Here is a 22969-nt window from a genome sequence, read left to right as displayed (position 1 = left end):
CACAATTGTGTTCCACTTGTTGTTGATTCTTCACCAAAAATTTACATTTGGTATCTTTATGTTTGAAGCATGATATGTGGGAAAGGTTGAAAAGTTCCAGGGGGCCGTATACTTTTGCAAGGCACTGTATATATATATATATATATATATATATATATATATATATATATATATATATATATACAGCTCTGGCAATAATTATGAGACCACCACATCACAACCCTGTCATGAGCAGCCCAATCTACAGACCTGAACCCCATTGAAAACCTCTGGAATGTAATCAAGAGAAAGATGGATAGTCACAAGCCATCAAAAAAAGAAGAACTGCTTAAATTTTTGTGCCAGAAGCAGTGTGAAATACTGGTGGAAAGCATGCCAAGACACATGAAAGCTGTGATTAAAAATCATGGTTATTCCACAGAATATTGATTTCTGAACTTAAAACATTAGTATTGCTGTTTCTAAATGATTATGAACTGGTTTTCTTTGGATTATTTGAGGTCTGAAAGCACTGTTGTTTTGTTTTTTAATTTTGACCATTTCTCCTTTTCAGAAAAAAAAATACAAAATGTATTGCTTGGAAATTCGGAGACATGATGTCAGAAGTTTATAGAATAAAAGAACAATTTACATTTCACTCAAAAATATAACTGTAAAGAGAAAAATTAGACAAACTGAACATTTTGCAGTGGTCTCTCAATTTTTGCCAGAGCTGTATATTTATATGATATCTCAGGTGCACACAGTGGAGGGATCTGGTTGATCCTTATTTGGTCTTCCAGTTGGTACTTATATATGCCCTTATGGCTTTTTAATTGTTTTTAAAAATATTTCTTTCTTGTCTTGTATACATATGTGTATCATAATAAAATTATTGATGTTATTTAGAGTGGTGATCCTAGCCCTTATATACACACTTCATTTCCTTTCATGTTCAGATGACAGTGTGAGCCTAGAGCTGTGATTGGAGGTAAAAAGTTCACCTCCGGTCACTGGTGTCGGCTGATGGGATTACTACTGCCATCTGCCTACTCCTGCTGCCGCTAATAATAGCAAGAGCAGGTGGCGGCTGATGGGAGTATTCATCAGCCAGCACCTGCACTTTAAATAAATTTAAAAAAAACGGCGTGTGTTCTCCTGTATTTTCCAATCCTCAGCTGTCAATGTTAGCATGGCTGATTATCAATAATAGAGGTGTCCCCACACAGTTTTTTTAAATAATTAAAAAAAGACATGGGATCCCCCACATTTTTGATAACCAGCCAAGCTAAAGGAGACAGCTGGGGGATGGTGTTCTCAGGCTGGTAAGAGGCCATTGATATTGACCCCCCAGCCTAAAAATAGCAGCCCACAGCCACCCAGAAAAGGGCCATCTATTAGGTGCGCCAATTCTAGCGTTTTACCCGACTCTTCCCACTTTCCCTGTAATGGTGGCAAGTGGAGTTGATATTTGTGGGGTTCGTGTCACCTTTGTGTTTTCCAGTGACATCAAGCCCACTGCTCAGTAATGGAGAGGTGTCTACCTATCCATTACTAATCCTAAAGTTATATTGTAAATAAACACAGCAAGAATAAAGTCCTTTATTTGAAATAACAAATACACGCCTTTTATTTAAAAATAACAAACACAGTTTGTGTAATGGCTGTGTCTGACTGTGCAGAGACATGGACTGATCATGCCACAGCTCCTGGGCAGGGGAAGAATCAAAGGAAAGTATACAGACATTACAGCAGGGGATCACAGCTGATTCTTTCTGTGAGGTAAAACATTTCCCTGCCTGCTTTAAAACAATGTTTTACTGTGCTGTAATGTCTGTATCCTCTTTTGTGTCCTACCCTTGCCTGGAGCTGTGGTATGATCAGACCATGTTCCGGCATGGTCAGACACAGCCATTACACAGCAGGGACACATTTATAAGATTATCTCAGCACAGGAACATTTTATATAAACGCATCTAATTGTGGCACTTATTATTCCAAGATCTATTGATTCAAATGAACTTTTATTCGTGGGAAAACCCCTTTAACACAATTAACCTTTGGCGCACAGAATCGTTAGTGAGAAATTACAGGATATTATAACGGCTGTTAAAAGAATTAAAATAAATGTAAAAAAATTGTTTTTTCATCACTAACTGTAATATCCAAGGCACTGTTCTTGCATTAGAAATTAGCTTATGGTAACCTCAGCATTTCAGCAGTAAATCCTATGACTTTTAACCCCTTTCTGACCTCGGACGTGATAGTACGTCCGAGGTCAGATCCCCTGCTTTGATGTGGCCTCCGGCGGTGAGCCCACATCAAAGCCGCGACATGTCCGCTGTTTTGAACAGCTGACATGTGCGCGCAATAGTGACGAGTGGAATCGCCATCCACCCGTCGCTATTAACTAGTTAAATGCTGCTGTCAAACGCTGACAAAAGTAAAAAAAAGTTTAAAAAAATATGAAATAAATAAAAAAATATAAAAGTTTAAATCACCCCCCTTTCGCCCCATTCAAAATAAAACAATAAAAATAAAATCAAACATACACATATTTGGTATTGCAGCGTTCAGAATCGCACAATCTATCAATAAAAAATAAAGGATTAACTTGATTGCTAAACAGCGTAGCGAGAAAAAAATTCAAAACGCCAAAATTACGGGTTTTTTGTCGCCCCGACATTGCATTAAAATGAACAAGAACAAGAATTGCATTAAAATGAACAAGAAGTTTCACAAGAAATAAACAGTTAGGCTACTTTCAGACATAGCGCATTTTTGAGCGCTATTTTGCGGGCGCTTTTCAAAAATGCGCAATGTCATTTTCGTCTGCCGGCAAAGTGAATGAGAAATTCACTTTGCCGTTCAGACACACCGCAAAAAAACGCGGCGCTTTTGTCTGCAAACACGCCGGCGTAAAAAGAATTGACATGTCAATTCTTTACGCAGCGGCGTGTCTGCGTATCCCCCTAGGGCCCCATATTACCGTCCACACACAGCGCCTTTGTCCTGGGTGTCGGCGTCTTTGTACGGAGGGGTTGACACCCAGGACCGGACGTGACGTCGGACAGGAAGAGGGAAGCCCCCGCCCCCCAGTGAAGCAGCATGGAGTGTGTGTGTGTGTGTGTGTGTGTGTGTGTGCGTGTGTGTCCCCATGCGACGCTAGTGCCACCATTGTGCTAAGTCGCCGTATGGGACTACTACTCCCATCCGGTATTAGGATGGGAGAGTTGTCCCTGTGTCCGGCGACTTAGCACAATTGTAAAGTTACACAAAACACCTACACACAATACACATACATGACACACAGTACAGTACATACAACACATAACACAGAGTATATACTCACCAACAGCACACTTGTAGGCGAAACCCTCGATCCTCCAGGAAAAAATCACAAAATAATAAACCAAATTCATACTCCCTGTCCGCAGAATCCATAAAACGAGTGTCCCACGCCGATCGGCTGCTCTCCGGCGATACACTGCCAGGAGCGAAGCTCCTAGCAGTGTATCGCGTACTGTTCCGGAGTTCAATGACTCCGGCGTCTCGGTTAACAGCAGTACAGCTGCGTTGAACTTTCCCACGCAGCACTGCCGTTAAGCGAGAGTGCCGGGGTCAATGACCGCCGGTAAACTCGCTCGCGCATGCGCAGTGACACACCGACAGGAACTATGGCTCCTGTCAGTGTGTTGCTGCAGCCGTGGAGAGCAGACATATCTCTGGATGTGTCTGTTCTCCATGGAAAATCTTGATACGTGGCACTTAAATATGTGGCAATTAAATACGTGACACGTGGCACTTATACGTGATACGTGTCACTTAAATACGTGGCACTGAAATACGTGATACGTGGCACTGAAATACATGGCACGTGTCACTTAAATACGTGGCACGTGGCACTGAAATATTTGGCACGTGGCACGTGTCACTTAGATACGTGGCACTGAAATATGTGGCACGTGGCACTTTGATACGTGGCACGTGGCACTTTGATACGTGGCACGTGGCACTGAAATATGTGGCACGTGGCACTTTGATACGTGGCACGTGGCACTTTGATACGTGGCACTGAAATATGTGGCACGTGGCACTTTGATACGTGGCACGTGGCACTTTGATACGTGGCACTGAAATACGTGATACGTGGCACTGAAATACGTGGCACTGAAATACGTGATACGTGGCACTTAAATACGTGGCACGTGGCACTGAAATACGTGGCACGTGGCACTGAAATACGTGGCACTGAAATACGTGGCACGTGGCACTGAAATACGTGATACGTGGCACTTAAATACGTGGCACGTGGCACTGAAATACGTGGCACGTGGCACTGAAATACGTGGCACTGAAATACGTGGCACTGAAATATGTGGCACTGAAATACGTGGCACTGAAATACGTGATACGTGGCAAAGAAATACGTGGCACTTAAATACGTGGCACTTAAATACGTGGCACTTAGGCTATGTTCACATTTGCGTTGTGCGCCGCATGCGTCCTTTTTTTGATTGATTTTGGACGCAGCAAAAATGCAACTTGCTGCGTCCTCTGCGGCCGGATGCGTGCGCTGCAGTGACGCATGCGGCGCAAAACGCAAGTGCGACGCATGTCCATGCGCCCCCATGTTAAATATAGGGGCGCATGACGCATGCGGCGCCCGACGCTGCGGCGCAGACCACAAATGTGAACGTAGACTTAAATAGCTGGATAGAGCTGGATCCGCGGGCTGTGATCTGGCCTACGCTCAGCACTCTGCGGAGCGCTGTCATTCAAAACACGTCCACTCATTTTGGTGTTTAGTCCCAAAATGGAGGATGGAAGAAGAAAAGGGTTGGACAAGGAAATGACATCATTTCTTTTTTTTTTCCCCCACTGCAGTTAAAGCTTTATTTGTGTCAAACACAGACAATCTGCAGAGAAAACTGCATAAAAAAACGCACTAAAAACCGCGCCAAAAACGCACCAAAAACGCACCTGCGTTTTCTGCCAAGAGCTGCGGTTTTTGTCCTGAAAAAAAAGGATTGAAATCAGGATCGTGTGAACATACCCTTACCGTACAGGGTTACGAGGGGGGCGTCTGACTGACGCCTGCCCTAGTAACCTGGGGTTAGTGACAGTGGGGTTAGTAAACCCCAGCTGATGTCTGTTCCGCTTGCTGAGGCGTCTTTGGCTCAAGGCCATTGCAGCTGGCAGAATCGACATGATGTTAACTCCAGTGTGTATTGTATTCCGAGTCATAAAGACAGGAAATGACCTCAATTACTCTTTTTTTTTTTCCCCTTTTTTTTTTTTTCAAACAAACTTTATTTTCAGTACACAATGCTGAAAAAAACGCAGCTGCAAAAAACGCAGTGTGTGAAAGCAGCTGCGTTTTTTGCCTGCGTAAAAAAACGCAGGTAAAGCAGCAGCAAAATACGCGCGCGTAAAAATACGCAGCAAATATGCTGTGTGTGAAAGTAGCCTTATACAAATGTGTTGAATCTATCAACTAGATCTTTGACTGCAGATCAGACTCAAGTCTTATTTTTAGGCTTGAATTTTGTGCCAGATCAGAACTTTGATTTATTTACAGCTATTATGGACACAAATAAGTTTATTAGAAATTTGACTATTAAAAAACATTTTCTACAAGGAGAAAGTCTAGAAGATGCAAAACAACAAATGGACAACATTACCTCTGATAGAGTAAAAAATGAATTTTCCAATATGGATTTTAAAGATCAGATGATATTAACTGTCTTGCAGGATCTTGGATCTGATGCGGTATCTGATTTAGATAAAGTGAATTGTTCACAGGCTTTTGATAAAAAAAATCCATACTATTATCCAGTACAGGACAGATCCGAATGCATGGATCGCTTTCAAGAGAGTATAGAGAGGGAATTCAGACAATTGTATAGTGAAAATAAATATAATTCTAACAGGAATCAAAAAAATATACCCAGGAGATTTCAAAAAGCACTAAAGGAACTCAAAGGTATGACGGATATCGTCATTAAAATGTCAGACAAAGGGGGGGTAGTAGTAGTGTTAAATACAATAGACTACCAAAATAAAATGCTAGAACTTCTGTCTGATCAAAATACATATGAAAAATTAAAATCAAATCCGTCTAGTGCAATTGTACAAAAAAGGGACCTAATTATAAAGGAGGGACAGAATCTAGGAGTACTAACTAAAAAACAAACAGATTATATCATGGTAGAAAATCCGATTCTCCCAATTATATATGGGGTACCCAAAATTCACAAAAGAGAAGGGATTCCTCCTATGCGACCAATAGTGTCGGGAGTAGGTTCATGTAATGAAAAACTCTGTCAGTGGGTTGATTCTCTCCTCCAACCATTAGTGAAACGAACTCCGGGATATATACAAGACTCTAAGGAGGTATTGAGAGTTATGGACACGAAGATATGGCAGGCAGAATATTCATGGGTATGTTGCGATGTTATCTCTCTATACACATGTATTCCTCACAGTGTGGCACTCAGAGCAATACAATACCATCTTGCCAAATTTAGTGACTTTTCTGTGGATCTAACTAATTATCTGTTGATGGTAATTCAATTTTTATTATCCAATAATTTTTTCTCTTTTGATGGCCAATTTTATTTACAAAAAACGGGAGTGGCCATGGGTGCTAAATACTCACCCTCCCTAGCAAATTTGGTCATGTCATTTTGGGAATTGGAATACGTGTTTTCGGTGGCCAATCCGTTTCTGGAGCAGTTGGTGTGGTATGGCAGATACATAGATGATACCCTCATCATATGGAGGAGGGATGTATCTGCCATACCACACCTAGTGAGTTATCTTAATGACAACCAGTACAATATAAGATTTACATATAAGTTTGATAGAAATAGCATTTTGTTTCTGGATTTGGAACTTAGAGGATCCACAGATGTAAACATCATTACAAAAACCCATCACAAACCAGTAAGTGGCAATACCATTCTACATGCAGACAGTAGCCATAGCAAACACACAATCAAGGCAATCCCGGTGGGAGAATTCACTAGAATCAAGAGAAATTGCTCTCTGAGTGAGGACCTTCAGGGGGAAATTAGGCAGATCGAAAATAAACTAAAAAATCATAAATATCCAAATTGGGTAATAAATAGGGCTAAAAAAATAGTGGAAAAAAAAGATCGGAAAGATCTAATAACGTCAGAGAGGAGGATAGATTGCAATCAAGTGAAAAAACCGTATATATGTTTCCAATATAGTCCACAGTTCAACGAAATCAAAAATATTATCCATAGATATTTGCCTATCCTCTATGAGGACCAACAATTACATGATATACTAAAATCGGGTATTAGTGTGGTATCAAGAAGGGCGCCAACCATAGGAAGCCAAATATCCCCTAGCCTATTTCCATCGCAAATAATGGGACACAAAAGAACGTGGTTAAATTACCCAGGTTTTTTCAGATGCGGTACAAATAATTGCAGCACGTGTAAATATGCCCTAGTGGCTAAAACCTTTCAAAATGCGGAGGGCACAATAAATTTTAACATCAAACAGTATATCAATTGTAATTCTGTCAATTTGGTATATAAAATTAATTGCAGGGAATGCAATCTGTCATATGTCGGATGCACATCAAGAAAGCTGAAAACCCGTGTCCGGGAACATCTATATGATATCAACAATATTACAGGTGGCAATAGAAATATGTCGGCGGCATCCAGACACTTTGTTACCTGTCATGCACGTAAAACTGAAAGCTTTCAAATCCAAGCTATAGAGCAAGTAAATGTTCCTCGGCGGGGTGGGGATATGAGAAGATGTCTCCTAACACGAGAGGCGTATTGGATATTCCATTTAAATACCAGACACCCAATGGGATTAAACAAACGTACTGAGACCATGCTGCACTATTGTTGAATATAAAGTGAATATTTTATGTATATTTATTTTTGGATAATGTTTTTACTAGGACCTTAAAGAAATGTCATGTGACTAAACAAATGAATGTGATTGGTTGACCTCTATATATAGAGAAACTCAATCCGTTACAGGTATGGCTTTGAGAAAGATCCTCGGATCGAAACGCGTCGCCATTAGCTCCTCACACGTGGGGATGTATACCGGAGGGAGCACAGTCATTTGTCTGTATTTTAATATTGGACTTCATTAAAAGTTTTGAATTTTATGGAGCTGGAACTCACATTTTTCCTTTACATTAAAATGCAATAACGGGCGATCCAAAGAACGTATCTGCACCAAAATGGTATCACTAAAAACGTCAGCTCAGCACACAAAAAGTAAGCCCTCACCCAACCCCAGATCACAAAAAATGGAGACGCTACGGGTATTGGAATATGGCGCAATTTATTTTTTTTTTTAGCAAAGTTTGGATTTTTTTTTACCACTTAGATAAAAAATAACCTAGACATGTTTGGTGCCTATGACCTCGACATGACCTGGAGAATCATAATGGCAGCTCAGTTTTAGCATTTAGTGAACCTAGCAAGAAAGCCAAACAAAAAACACGCATGGGATTGCACTTTTTTTTGCAATTTCACCGCACTTGGATTTTTGTTTTACATTTTCTAGTACACGTCATGGTAAAATCAATGATGTTGTTCAAAAGTGCAACTCTTCCCGCAAAAAATAAGCCCTAACATGGCCATATTGACAGAAAAATAAAAAAGTTATGGCTCTGGGAAGGAGGGGAGCGAAAAAAACAAACACAGAAAAACAGAAAATCCCAAGGTCATGAAGGGGTTAATGTGAGTTTAAATAGAGGTGCTTCTCACAAAATTAGAATATCATCAAAAACTTAATTTATTTCAGTTCTTCAATACAAAAAGTTAAACTCATATGTTACATAGAGTCATTACAAACAGAGTGATCTATTTCATGTGTTTATTTCTGTTAATGTTGATGATTATGGCTTACAGTATGAAAAACCCATAAAAACCGAAAGTCATTATCTCAGTAAATTAGAATAATTAAGAAAAAAACACCTGCAAAGGCTTCCTAAGCATTTAAAAAGGTCCCTCATTCTGTTTCAGTAAGGGGAAAGACTGCTGACTTGACAGAAGTCCAGAAGGCAGTCACTGACACACTTCACAAAGAGGGTAAGCCACAAAAGATTATTGCTAAAGAAGCTGGCTGTTCACAGAGTGCTGTAGCCAAGCATATTAGTGAAAAGTTGAGTGGAAGGAAAAAGTGTGGTAGAAAAAAGTGCACAAGCAACCGGGATCACTGCAGCCTTGAAAGTATTGTTAAGAGAAGGCCATTCAAAAAATTTGGGGGAGATTCACAAGGAGTGGACTGCTGCTGCTGGAGTCATTGCTTCAAGAGCCACCACATGTGGAGGTATCCAGGACATGGGCTACAAGTGTCGCATTCTGTGTGTCAAGCCACTCATGACCAATAGACCACACCAGAAGCGTCTTACCTGGGCCAAGGATAAAGAGAACTGGACTCTTGTTCAGTGGTCCAAGGTGTTGTTTTCAGATTAAAGTAAATTTTGCATTTAATTTGGAAATCAAGGTCCCAGAGTCTGGAGGAAGAATGGAGAGGCACACAATCCAAGATGCTTGAGGTCTAGTGGGAAGTTTTCGCAAGCAGTTATGGTTTGTCGTCTGCTGGTGTAGGTCCACTGTGTTTTATGTAGACCAAAGTCAGCATAGCTGTCTATCAGGAAATTTTAGATCACTTCATGCTTCCCTCTGCCGACAAGCTTTTTGGAGATGGAAATTTCATTCTCCAGCAGGACTAGGCACATGTCCACACTGACAAACGTATCAATAACTGGTTAAAAAATAACAGTATCACTGTGCTTGATTGGCCAGCAAACTAGCCTGACCTTAACCCCATAGAGAATCTATCGGATATTGTCAAGAGGAACATGAGAGACACCAGACCCAACAATCCAGACGAGCTGAAGGCTGTTATCAAAGCAACCTGGGCTGCTATAACACCTCAGCAGAGCCATAGGCTGATCGCCTCCATGCCACGCCACATTGATGCAGCAATTGTTGCAAAAGGAGCCTCAACCAAGTATTGGGTGCATTTACTGAACATACATTTCAGTAGGCCAACATTTTACTGAGATAATGACTTTGGGGTTTTCATTGGCTGTAAGCCATAATCATCAATATTAACAGAAACAAACACTTGAAATAGATCACTCTGTTTGTAATGACTCTATATAATATATGAGTTTCACTTTTAGCTTTGAAGAACTGAAATAAATTAACTTTTTGATGATATTCTAATTTTGTGAGAAGCACCTGTATTTTCAGGAAAGCAGTATCTTTCATAACCTAAAAGTCAGCAGTAAGGATACACCAGACCCCAATCCAGATCTTATTTAGGACATCAAAATTGTGAATGAAAGTAATCCAGCCATTGAAAGATGATACAAAAAGAGGATAACTGTACTCACCATGTGCAGACAAATAACTGCTGGTGGAGATACTCCGCCATGTAATGGCTTTTGATCCACGGAGGGCACGTGCAACAGTTGTTAACATCTATTAAGGATAAGAACACAATGAAATGCTGTTCAGCAAAGTATTTCAAAACAAAATTATCCATTAGAAATGTAGTGACCTTTAGTACTTGGAAGATTTTCAGACTAATAGTCAGAATTAGGCCAGCGTCATACTACCATAGAACACGGGCGAGTGCCATGCAAGAAAACATCGCATAGCACTCAGACCAGTGTTAATCTATGGGGCAGCTCACATCAACATTTATTTTCTCAGCCGTATTCGGTGTGCATGTAAAAGCGCAGCATGCTGCGATTGTCACCAAGACTCGGCCAAGACTCGCCAATGCAAGCCTATGGGTGCGAGAAAAAAATCGACCTTACGAGTACAAAAGCCAGCAATTCATGTGTCACATACAGTAAAATCACAGAGTGACACATGGGCTTACCCACTGAGGCGCAGGGGGGGCAGCTGACCCCCTAGAAGCAGGGGCGTGCACCTATCATGATGAGGCCACCGACTGCCACCTGTCTGAGTAAGTAATGGTAACGATTACCTCAGGCACCGCCAGCGGTAAGCAGAGGGCAGGGTGCCTGGGCAGCATGATGCATCGGAGGAGCGGAGGGCACCTGCAGCTGCTAGTAGGGGCTTTAATCCCAGCCTCAGTGTCTGACAGCTGCTCTGCACTGTAGATCAGCACAGAGGGGACTGGAGTCAGTGATGACATCAACACTGAGTGCCCCGAGTCCTGCAGTGCGGCACCGGCACACAAGCTGGTTAGACTGCCGGAGCTTCTAGGAGGAGAGGAGACGAAGTAAATAAAATGTAAATACTTGTTATATCAGTCAGTGACTTGATGGGAGATAATGTGGGGAGCTGTTGTATATGATATGGAACTGGGAGCCCTATGGGGGGCTGTATGGCAGCCCTATGGGGGGCTGTATATGAGATGGACTCCCATATCATATACAGCCCCCCCACAGGGCTCTCATATCCTACATGATTATGGTGACAGATGGGGCAAGATAGAGACAGATGGGGCAGGATCATGGGGTAGGATGGAGAAACATGGGGTAGGATGGAGAAACATGCGGCAGGATGGAGACACATGGTGCAGGATCATGGGGCACGAGGGAGTCAGATGGGGCAGAATGGAGACAGATGGGGCAGAATGGAGACAGATGGGGCAGGATGGGACATCACATGGAGGCCGAATGGATATTCATGAGGGCAGGATAGGAGAACATATGACTGGAGCCAGAAATGAGACACAAGGGGGCTAGGATGGGGGATATTATTACTGTAGGGACTAATTAAGGGATATTATTACTGCAGTGATGTGCTGTGCAGAGCAACACTATGTTGTCCTTTTTTCTTCCTCTGGTGTAGTGCAGAAGTTGGGAAAAGATTAAAGGTACCTTCACACTCAGCAACTTTACAACGAGAACGACAACGATCCGTGACCTTGCAGCGTCCTGGTTAGCAATCTCGTGTTTGACACGCAGCAGCGATCTGGATCCCGCTGTGATATCGCTGGTCGGAGCTAGAAGTCCAGAACTTTATTTGGTCGTCAGGTCGGCGTGTATCGTCGTGTTTGACAGCAAAAGCAACGATGCCAGCAATGTTTTACATGGAGCTAACGACCTGTGAGAACGATAAGTGAGTCACCGTTACGTCACAGGATCGCTCCTGCATCGTTCTGGAGCTGCTGTGTTTGACATCTCTACAGCGACCTAAACAGCGACGCTGCAGCGATCGGCTCGTTGTCTATATCGCTGCAGCGTCGCTGAGTGTGACGGTACCTTAAGTAATGTGCTAGATAATTATGTTATTTCCTGCAGAGACGAGTCCTGGCTGAAAGAAATGATGGCGGTCTGTACTGGATGAAGATGAAAAGTGAAGATGAAGGACTTTATGTTAAAATCGCATTGCAATTGGATAGCAATTGCACTGCTTTCGGATGTAAATCGTATTTTAGGTGTGAAAAATCGGATTGTACTCGCATACCACTTGCATTACACTCGTGCGACTCTCAGCAGGGAAACTCGGACCAATTTTTCATACGTTTAGTGTGACTCCGGCTTTACTGTTGGCCCCAGTGGGCTTGATAGGTAAAGGAGATCTGGATAAACATGCTCTATGCTAATCCATCCCAGGTAAACCAGGGGCTGTAAATTACCAGCCAAGGGCATAACATTTTCAGCAGCTGGCAAAAGGTTGTAAAATTTATGTTAACACCAGTTTGCATCAGATTGAAAACCTTTTTATCAGCAAAATCTAAAACTCTGACTCCAAGCTCCTCCAACAATCATTAGGGCGTACTTTGTGCTCTCTTCATTGTTAATCAGGCACAACTTCATATAATTGGTAATAGCTGTGCCTGGCGTTTCTATTCAGTCCTATTCATGTTCATAGTTAGTTCAGAAGGAAAAAAAGACACATGACCATTAAGTTCAACTGAGGGATAGGAGAGGATAACCGGAAGGCGAATAGGCACAATATGCAGAAACCAATCTGATCTATATCTTCAATAGGAGTGAGCTGCAGTACCATGCACAGCAATTACAGAAAGTATGGCAAACAATTATAAGGTGGTGAAGCATCCAAATCCATTTAACTGTCACGGTACTGACTTTTCAAGTCCTAACAACATACCACTTTCCATTAGGGCTTTTGCTGATGACTGTAATTTCAGGCCGAGTTTGATCCATCAAAACAATGGATTGCGTTCAGACCAATGTTTTTCAATGAGGCAGTGCACGTCTGATTTTCTCCTAGGACCAAGTGGTCCAAAGAAAAAAATGTAAAAAAAAATTGCAGCATGCACGATTTGTCTCACATAATCATTCAAGTCTATGGGCCTGAGGAAAACATCAGACCATACTTTGATTGCATCCGAGTGGAGTCCGATTTTCATAGACAGAATGAATGGAGGAGACAGAGAAACTTTTTTTTCAATTCTCCACGTAAGAGAATGGATCCAACTCTGATCACCCTAATCAGAGTCTTATCAAAGTGTGATTAGCATAATCAGACCGTTTTTCTTAGATGGAGACCATACAGTCGCCTGCACCTGACCTTAGGACATGAATCACCAGTGAAATTTTCACTCTGGGACTGTGATCCCAGGTCTCCCTTTGCCTAATTCCACTTTCATATGTTTAGTATTTGATCAGTATTTTACATCAGTATTTTTAAGCCAAAACCAGGAGAAAGTGATAAATACAGAATTGGTGACGTGTTTCTATTATACTTTTCCTCTGTTTCACTCCTGAATTTGGCTTTCAAATATTGTTGTAAAACACTGACCAAATACGGAACATGACCCTACAGTACTCATTCCCTGCTAATAGCATAAACATGACCAAATGCTGAGTTGCTGAATGAGTCCTGTCAGTGTTTGCAGTGGCTCCATTACATACCACAGTCCATAGAGGGAGATTGTCAATCTACCAGTTCCCTGCAACACAATCACAGGAAATGCATACCTCCCAACTTTTGAAGATGGGAAAGAGGGACAAAGTTTGCGGCGCGCTTCGCGCGCCGCGGCAAATTTTAGGCCACTCCTCTGACCACACCCATTCATAATTAGTCACACCCATATCCACGTCCCAACCACACCCATTTAGCACTGCTGATCACACTGTTTCATATACAATAGTTATAAATAAAAAAATATGGCCACACAGTGCTCCATACCGTATAATGACCACACATGATGCCCCATACTGTATAATGGCCACACATGACGCTCCATACTGTATAATGGCCACACATGACACTCCATACTGTATAATGGCCACACATGACGCTCCATACTGTATAATGGCCACACATGATGCTCCATACTGTATAATGGCCACACATGATGCTCCATATTGTATAATGACCGCACATGATGCTCCATACTGTATACTGGCTGCACATGATGCTCCATATTGTATAATGACTGCACATGATGCTCCATACTGTATAATGGCCGCACATGATGCTCCATACTGTATAATGACCGCACATGATGCTCCATACTGTATAATGACCGCACATGATGCCCCATACTGTATAATGGGCACACATGACGCTCCATACTGTATAATGAACACACATGACGCTCCATACTGTATAATGACGGCATGCATACCGTATAATGGCCGCACATGATGCTCCATACTGTATAATGACTGCACATGATGCTCCATACTGTATAATGGCCGCACATGATGCTCCATACTGTATAATGACGGCATGCATACCGTATAATGGCCGCACATGATGCTCCATACTGTATAATGACTGCACATGATGCTCCATACCGTATAATGACCACACATGATGCCCCATACTGTATAATGGCCACACATGACGCTCCATACTGTATAATGGCCACACATGATGCTCCATACTGTATAATGACCGCACATGATGCTCCATATTGTATAATGACCGCACATGATGCTCCATACTGTATACTGGCTGCACATGATGCTCCATATTGTATAATGACTGCACATGATGCTCCATACTGTATAATGGCCGCACATGATGCTCCATACTGTATAATGACCGCACATGATGCTCCATACTGTATAATGACCGCACATGATGCCCCATACTGTATAATGGCCACACATGACGCTCCATACTGTATAATGAACACACATGACGCTCCATACTGTATAATGACGGCATGCATACCGTATAATGGCCGCACATGATGCTCCATACTGTATAATGACTGCACATGATGCTCCATACCGTATAATGGCCGCACATGACGCTCCATACTGTATGACTGCACATGATGCTCCATACTGTATGATGACCACACATGATGCTCCATACTGTATGCTGGCTGCACATGATGCTTCATACTGTATAATGACCGCACATGATGCTCCATACTGTATAATGGCCACAGTTCTCCATACTGTATAATGACATACAGGCACGCAGCTCACACACACGCTCACACACATGCACACGCACACAGCTCACACACACGCAGCACACACACAGCTCACACACGCACGCAGCTCACACACATGCAGCATCACACACACAGTATCACACATACACACGCAGCATCACATACGCAGCTCACAAACACATGCAGCTTTGACACAAATGCATCACATACGCAGCCATCACACACACACACGCAGCCATCACACACACACACGCAGCCATCACACACACACACGCAGCCATCACACACACACGCAGCCATCACACACACACACAGCCATCACACACACACACAGCCATCACACACACACACACAGCCATCACACACACACAGCCAGCCATCACACACACACACCCAGCCATCACACACACTAGATACACACATCATCTCCTCTGTGTTGCAGGGGCGGCTGTTATGACCCCAATGGCAGAGGGTCTCAAAAGTACATACCAAGTCTGCAAACACAAAAAACCAGCTCATAGGGCAGTGGTAACTGGGCTGACCATATATCTAATCCTAGCACCACAAATAGCAGCAGCCGGGGAACGTGCCTACATTGGTTCTAGACGTCTCGCGCCAGCCGGAGAACTAACTAACCCTAGAAGGGAAAAGATAGACCTTTCTTGCCTCCAGAGAAAAGACCCCAAAAGTTGGATACAAGCCCCCAACAAATAATAACGGTGAGGTAAGGAGAAAAGACAAACGTAAGAATGAACTAGATATTTAGCAAAGAGAGGCCCACTGACTAATAGCAGAATATAGTAAGATGACTTATATGGTCAGCAAAAACCCTATCAAAATTTCCACGCTGGATATTCAAGAACCCCCGAACCGTCTAATGGCCCAGGGGGAGAACACCAGCCCCCTAGAGCTTCCAGCAAAATCAGGAATCACATTTAGTACAAGCTGGACAAAAAGTATGAGCAATGCAAATAACCAAAAAACAAGGAAGCAGAACTTAGCTTAATTTTGCAAGATCCAAGACCAGCAGACAGGAGCAAACAGAAAGGAACTGATTACAACGCTGCCAGCACGGGACTGATAATCCAGGAAGTTTATATAGCAACACCCCTGGACTAACGACCCAGGTGGGTGCCAAACTGAGGAAAGACAATCCCAGAGTGATATCACTAGTGACCACAAGAGGGAGCCAAAAAAGTCTAATTCACAACAGTACCCCCCCTTTAAGGAGGGGTCACCGAACCCTCACCAAGACCACCAGGGCGATCAGGATGAGCAGCGTGAAAGGCACGAACTAAATCGGCCGCATGCACATCAGAGGCAACCACCCAGGAATTATCCTCCTGACCATAGCCCTTCCACTTGACCAGATACTGAAGCCTCCGCCTGGAGAGACGAGAATCCAAGATCTTCTCCACCACGTACTCCAACTCGCCCTCAACCAACACCGGAGCAGGAGGCTCAACAGAAGGAACCACAGGTACAACGTACCGCCGCAACAAAGACCTATGGAACACGTTGTGAATGGCAAACGACACCGGAAGATCCAAGCGAAGGGACACAGGATTAAGGATTTCCAATATCTTGTAAGGACCGATGAAGCGAGGCTTAAATTTAGGAGAGGAGACCTTCATAGGAACAAATCGAGAAGACAGCCATACCAAATCCCCAACACGAAGTCGGGGACCCACACGGCGGCGGCGGTTGGCAAAACGCTGAGCCTTCTCCTGTGACAACTTCAAGTTGTCCACCACATGATTCCAGATCCGCTGCAACCTATCCACCACGGAATCTACCCCAGGACAGTCAGAAGGCTCCACATGTCCCGAGGAAAAACGAGGATGGAAACCAGAGTTGCAAAAAAAAGGCGAAACCAAAGTAGCGGAACTAGCCCGATTATTAAGGGCAAACACAGCCAACGGCAAGAAGGTCACCCAATCATCCTGATCTGCAGAAACAAAACACCTCAAATAAACCTCCAGAGTCTGATTAGTTCGCTCCATTTGTCCATTAGTCTGAGGATGAAAGGCAGACGAAAACGACAAATCAATGCCCATCTTAGCACAAAAGGATCGCCAGAACCTGAAAACAAACTGGGATCCTCTGTCAGATACAATATTCTCAGGAATGCCGTGTAAACGAACCACATTCTGAAAGAACAAAGGAACCAGATCGGAAGAGGAAGGCAGCTTAGGCAAAGATACCAAATGGACCATCTTGGAAAAGCGATCACATACCACCCAGATGACAGATATGCCCTGAGACACCGGAAGATCTGAAATGAAATCCATGGAAATGTGTGTCCAAGGCCTCTTCGGGACAGGCAAGGGCAAGAGCAACCCGCTGGCACGAGAACAGCAAGGCTTAGCTCGAGCACAAGTCCCACAGGACTGCACAAATGACCGCACATCCCGTGACAAGGAAGGCCACCAAAAGGACCTAGCCACCAGATCTCTGGTGCCAAAAATTCCCGGATGCCCTGCCAACACCGAGGAATGAACCTCGGAAATGACTCTGCTGGTCCACTTATCAGGAACAAACAGTCTGTCAGGTGGACAAGAGTCAGGTCTACCAGCCTGAAATCTCTGCAACACACGTCGCAAATCCGGAGAAATGGCTGACAGGATAACTCCCTCTTTGAGAATACTAACTGGTTCTGCGACTCCAGGAGAGTCAGGCACAAAGCTCCTTGAAAGAGCATCAGCCTTCACATTCTTTGAACCTGGGAAATACGAGACCACAAAGTCAAAACGGGAGAAAAACAATGACCAGCGGGCCTGTCTAGGATTCAGGCGTTTAGCAGACTCGAGATACATCAGATTTTTGTGATCAGTCAAGACCACCACACGATGCTTAGCACCCTCGAGCCAATGACGCCACTCCTCAAATGCCCACTTCATGGCTAACAACTCCCGATTGCCAACATCATAATTCCGCTCAGCAGGCGAAAACTTCCTAGAGAAAAAAGCACATGGTCTCATTACAGAGCAACCAGGGCCTCTCTGCGACAAAACGGCCCCTGCCCCAATCTCAGAAGCATCCACTTCAACCTGAAAGGGAAGTGAGACATCAGGCTGGCACAAAACAGGCGCCGAAGTAAACCGGCGCTTCAACTCTTGAAAAGCTTCCACGGCTGCAGGAGCCCAGTTAGCAACATCAGAACCTTTCTTGGTCATATCCGTCAAAGGTTTAACAACGCTAGAAAAATTAGCGATAAAACGACGGTAGAAGTTCGCAAAACCCAAGAACTTCTGAAGACTCTTAACTGACGTGGGTTGAGTCCAATCATGAATAGCTCGGACCTTGACTGGGTCCATCTCCACCGCAGAAGGGGAAAAAATAAAACCCAAAAAGGGAACCTTCTGTACTCCAAAGAGACACTTTGAGCCCTTAACAAACAAAGCATTCTCACGCAAAACCTGAAACACCATCCTGATCTGCTCTACATGCGAGTCCCAATCATCAGAAAAAAACAGAATATCATCCAGATAAACAATCATAAATTTATCCAGATACTTCCGGAAAATATCATGCATAAAGGACTGAAACACTGAAGGAGCATTAGAGAGCCCGAAAGGCATCACCAAGTACTCAAAATGACCTTCGGGCGTATTAAATGCAGTTTTCCATTCATCTCCTTGCTTAATGCGCACAAGGTTGTACGCACCACGAAGATCTATCTTGGTGAACCACTTGGCATCTTTAATCCGGGCAAACAAGTCCGACAACAGAGGCAAAGGATACTGAAATTTAACAGTGATTTTATTCAGAAGCCGATAGTCAATACAAGGTCTCAAAGATCCGTCCTTCTTGGCCACAAAAAAGAATCCTGCACCAAGAGGGGAAGAGGATGGACGGATATGCCCCTTCTCCAGAGATTCCTTGATATACGAACGCATTGCGGTATGCTCAGGTACAGACAGATTAAATAATCTTCCCTTAGGAAATTTACTACCTGGAATCAAATCTATAGCGCAGTCACAGTCCCTATGAGGAGGAAGAGCACTGGACCTGGACTCGCTGAATACATCCTGGTAATCAGACAAATACTCAGGAACTTCCGAAGGAGTAGAGGAAGCAATAGACACCGGCGGGGATTCACCATGAATTCCCTGACAGCCCCAACTTGACACAGACATTGCCTTCCAATCCAAGACTGGATTATGGGTCTGTAACCATGGCAGACCCAAAACGACCAAATCATGCATTTTATGCAGAACAAGAAAACGAATCACCTCCCGATGTTCAGGAGTCATGCACATGGTTACCTGTGTCCAAAACTGCGGTTTATTTTCCGCCAATGGCGTAGCATCAATACCTCTAAGAGGGATAGGATTTACCAACGGCTCAAGAACAAAACCACAGCGCTTGGCAAACGACAGATCCATAAGACTCAGGGCAGCACCTGAATCCACAAACGCCATAACAGGGTAGGAGGACAATGAGCAAATTAAAGTCACAGACAAAATAAATTTAGGTTGCAAATTACCAATGGCGACAGGACTAACAACCCTAGTTAGGCGTTTAGAGCATGCTGATATAACATGTGTAGAATCACCACAGTAAAAACACAACCCATTCTGACGTCTATGATTTTTCCGTTAATTTCTAGTCTGAATTCTACCACATTGCATTAAATCAGGTGTTTGTTCAGACAACACCACCAGAGGATTCGCGGCTTTGCGCTCCCGCAAACGCCGGTCAATTTGAATAGCCAGCGCCATGGAATCATTCAGACCTGTAGGAATGGAGAAACCCACCATCACATTCTTAATGGCTTCAGAAAGGCCATTTCTGAAATTTGCGGCCAGAGCACACTCATTCCACTGAGTAAGCACGGACCATTTCCGAAATTTTTGGCAATACACTTCAGCTTCATCCTGACCCTGAGAAATAGGCAGCAAGGCTTTTTCTGCCTGAATTTCAAGATTGGGTTCCTCGTAAAGCAATCCGAGCGCCAGAAAAAACGCATCAATATTTGCCAATACCGGATCTCCTGGCGCTAGCGAGAAGGCCCAATCCTGAGGGTCGCCCCGTAAGAAAGAGATAACAATTTTTACTTGCTGAGCTGAGTCTCCAGATGAACGGGGTCTCAGAGATAGAAACAATTTACAATTATTCCTGAAATTCCTAAACTTAAATAGGTCTCCAGAGAACAGTTCAGGAATAGGTATTTTAGGTTCAGACATTGGACTACTGGTAACAAAATCTTGTATGCCCTGCACACGAGCAGCAAGCTGATCCACACTTGTAATCAAAGTCTGGACATTCATGTCTGCAGCAAGCACAAGCCACTCAGAGGTAAAGGGGAGGAAAAAAGAGAGGAAAGAAAAAAAAAAAAAAACTCAGACTTTCCTTTCTTGTAATCCCACTTCTGCAATGCATTAAACATTCAACCTTGGCCTGGCATACTGTTATGACCCCAATGGCAGAGGGTCTCAAAAGTACATACCAAGTCTGCAAACACAAAAAACCAGCTCATAGGGTAACTGGGCTGACCATATATCTAATCCTAGCACCACAAATAGCAGCAGCCGGGGAACGTGCCTACGTTGGTTCTAGACGTCTCGCGCCAGCCGGAGAACTAACTAACCCTAGAAGGGAAAAGATAGACCTTTCTTGCCTCCAGAGAAAAGACCCCAAAAGTTGGATACAAGCCCCCAACAAATAATAACGGTGAGGTAAGGAGAAAAGACAAACGTAAGAATGAACTAGATATTTAGCAAAGAGAGGCCCACTGACTAATAGCAGAATATAGTAAGATGACTTATATGGTCAGCAAAAACCCTATCAAAATTTCCACGCTGGATATTCAAGAACCCCCGAACCGTCTAACGGACCGGGGGGAGAACACCAGCCCCCTAGAGCTTCCAGCAAAATCAAGAATCACATTTAGTACAAGCTGGACAAAAAATATGAGCAATGCAAATAACCAAAAAACAAGGAAGCAGAACTTAGCTTAATTTTGCAAGATCCAAGACCAGCAGACAGGAGCAAACAGAAAGGAACTGATTACAACGCTACCAGGCACGGGACTGAGAATCCAGGAAGTTTATATAGCAACACCCCTGGACTAACGACCCAGGTGGGTGCCAAACTGAGGAAAGACAATCCCAGAGTGATATCACTAGTGACCACAAGAGGGAGCCCAAAAAGTCTAATTCACAACAGGCGGCTGATCTGTCCATGTGCAGCTCTTCAGTTTCTCCGGCTGCTCACAGCTCTGCACTGTCCCCGCACCTCCCCCGTCTCTCCTTCTCTGCCGGGATAGCAGCTAAGAGCAGGAGAAGCCGGAGCTCCGTGCACACACAGGAGGAAGTGAGTCGCTGACCTCTCATCTTGATCGCTGCTGGCTCTCTGCCTCAGCTTGGCAGCGCCGCACACACAGGAGGCGGGGGGCGGGATCGGTCGGGAGGAGACCCAGCATGTATAAGAAAAAAAAAACAGCCACAAACCTAAGCTACTCAGGTGCCGCCCCCTGCATTGTCCCCGCCCTAGGCACGTAGTGCGGGACATTAGTGTCCCGCCCGGGATCCCGGGGCTGACTGTCAAAATCAGGACAGTCCCGCGGGATCCGGGACGGTTGGGAGGTATGAAATGTAGTCATTGGTTGTTATGGTAAGCAGATGCTCAATAATGACCTCTGGATCTGCCATAGATCAAAACCAGAGGCATAATCTATTAGGCTCCATGTTAGTATGACCCTGAGAGCAGGGTCGTCATCACCACCTGGTTCACCCAGGCAAGTGCCGGGGCCGTAGGCAAACGGGGGAACTCACTCACTGTTGGGGACACCAGTACACTATGGGGGCCGGACGTCAGAGGAGCTCCGTGCCAGTGATAGCACCGGGACCCCCTGCATCCCACTTTCAACTGTTTTGGCATCCTGGATGGCATGATGACATCACTACAGAGTGCCCTCTGATGAGCAGTACAGAGGTCCAGACGACGCTGAAGAGACTGGAGCAGTTTGGGAATGGGAAGAGCTTTTTTTATGTATTGAGCATTATATGGACCCCATTATACTGTAAGAAGTAATACATGTGGTCTATTATACTGCATGGAACACTCTATGGTGCCTATAATACTGTATGGAGCACTATGTGGAGCCTATAATACTTTTTTTTTTTTTTTTTCAATAATGTTTTTATTAAACTTTTTTAACAATACAAATATAAAAGTAGACAAAAAAGGGGGGGGGGGGGGGGTCAAGGAAAAACTGAAACAAGATATAACTTGCACATTCTCATATCAGTCAATGCTACGTCACATCTCGAGCAATACGGTGTGAGTAAATAAAATAATTTGCATAAACATAACAAATAAGCAAAATGACTAATTTGGGGAAAAAGGGAGTGGGGGGAGGGGTGGAGGGGGAAGGGGGGAGAGCACACGGCTTCCACCTCTACATCCTCAGGTTTGCATGCCCCAATCCGCGAATCATCCTCACAAAGGCGGACGACCTGCTATTGTCTGTTCCAAGAACCAAGTAGTCATCTCAAAACAATCTCTGATTCCCTGCTTAGTGTGAGCCGGAAGAATCGCTATAAATGGTTCCCATGTGTCAAAGAATGTCTGAGTCCGTCTCTCTTTCTGAAGG

General features: G+C 43.8%; 1 protein-coding gene across 3 annotated transcripts in view; it reads right to left on the bottom strand.

Annotated features, from left to right (window-relative positions):
• Nucleotides 1-22969, bottom strand: part of LOC143782375 (cytochrome c oxidase subunit 4 isoform 1, mitochondrial-like) — a 165862-nt gene that overhangs the window by 104852 nt on the left and 38041 nt on the right. For 2 of the 3 annotated variants that reach the window (XM_077269754.1, XM_077269756.1), the window contains exon 2: nt 10397-10484. In XM_077269754.1, coding sequence (XP_077125869.1) covers nt 10397-10484 — 88 coding nt within the window. Of the gene's footprint in view, nt 1-10396; nt 10485-11860; nt 12087-22969 lie in introns of all 3 variants that reach the window. The other variant, XM_077269755.1, reaches the window with a different exon arrangement.

This window comes from Ranitomeya variabilis, chromosome 6, assembly GCF_051348905.1.
Source record: "Ranitomeya variabilis isolate aRanVar5 chromosome 6, aRanVar5.hap1, whole genome shotgun sequence".
Classification (NCBI taxonomy): Eukaryota; Metazoa; Chordata; class Amphibia; order Anura; family Dendrobatidae; genus Ranitomeya; species Ranitomeya variabilis.
This window is presented reverse-complemented; position numbering and strand designations above follow the sequence as displayed.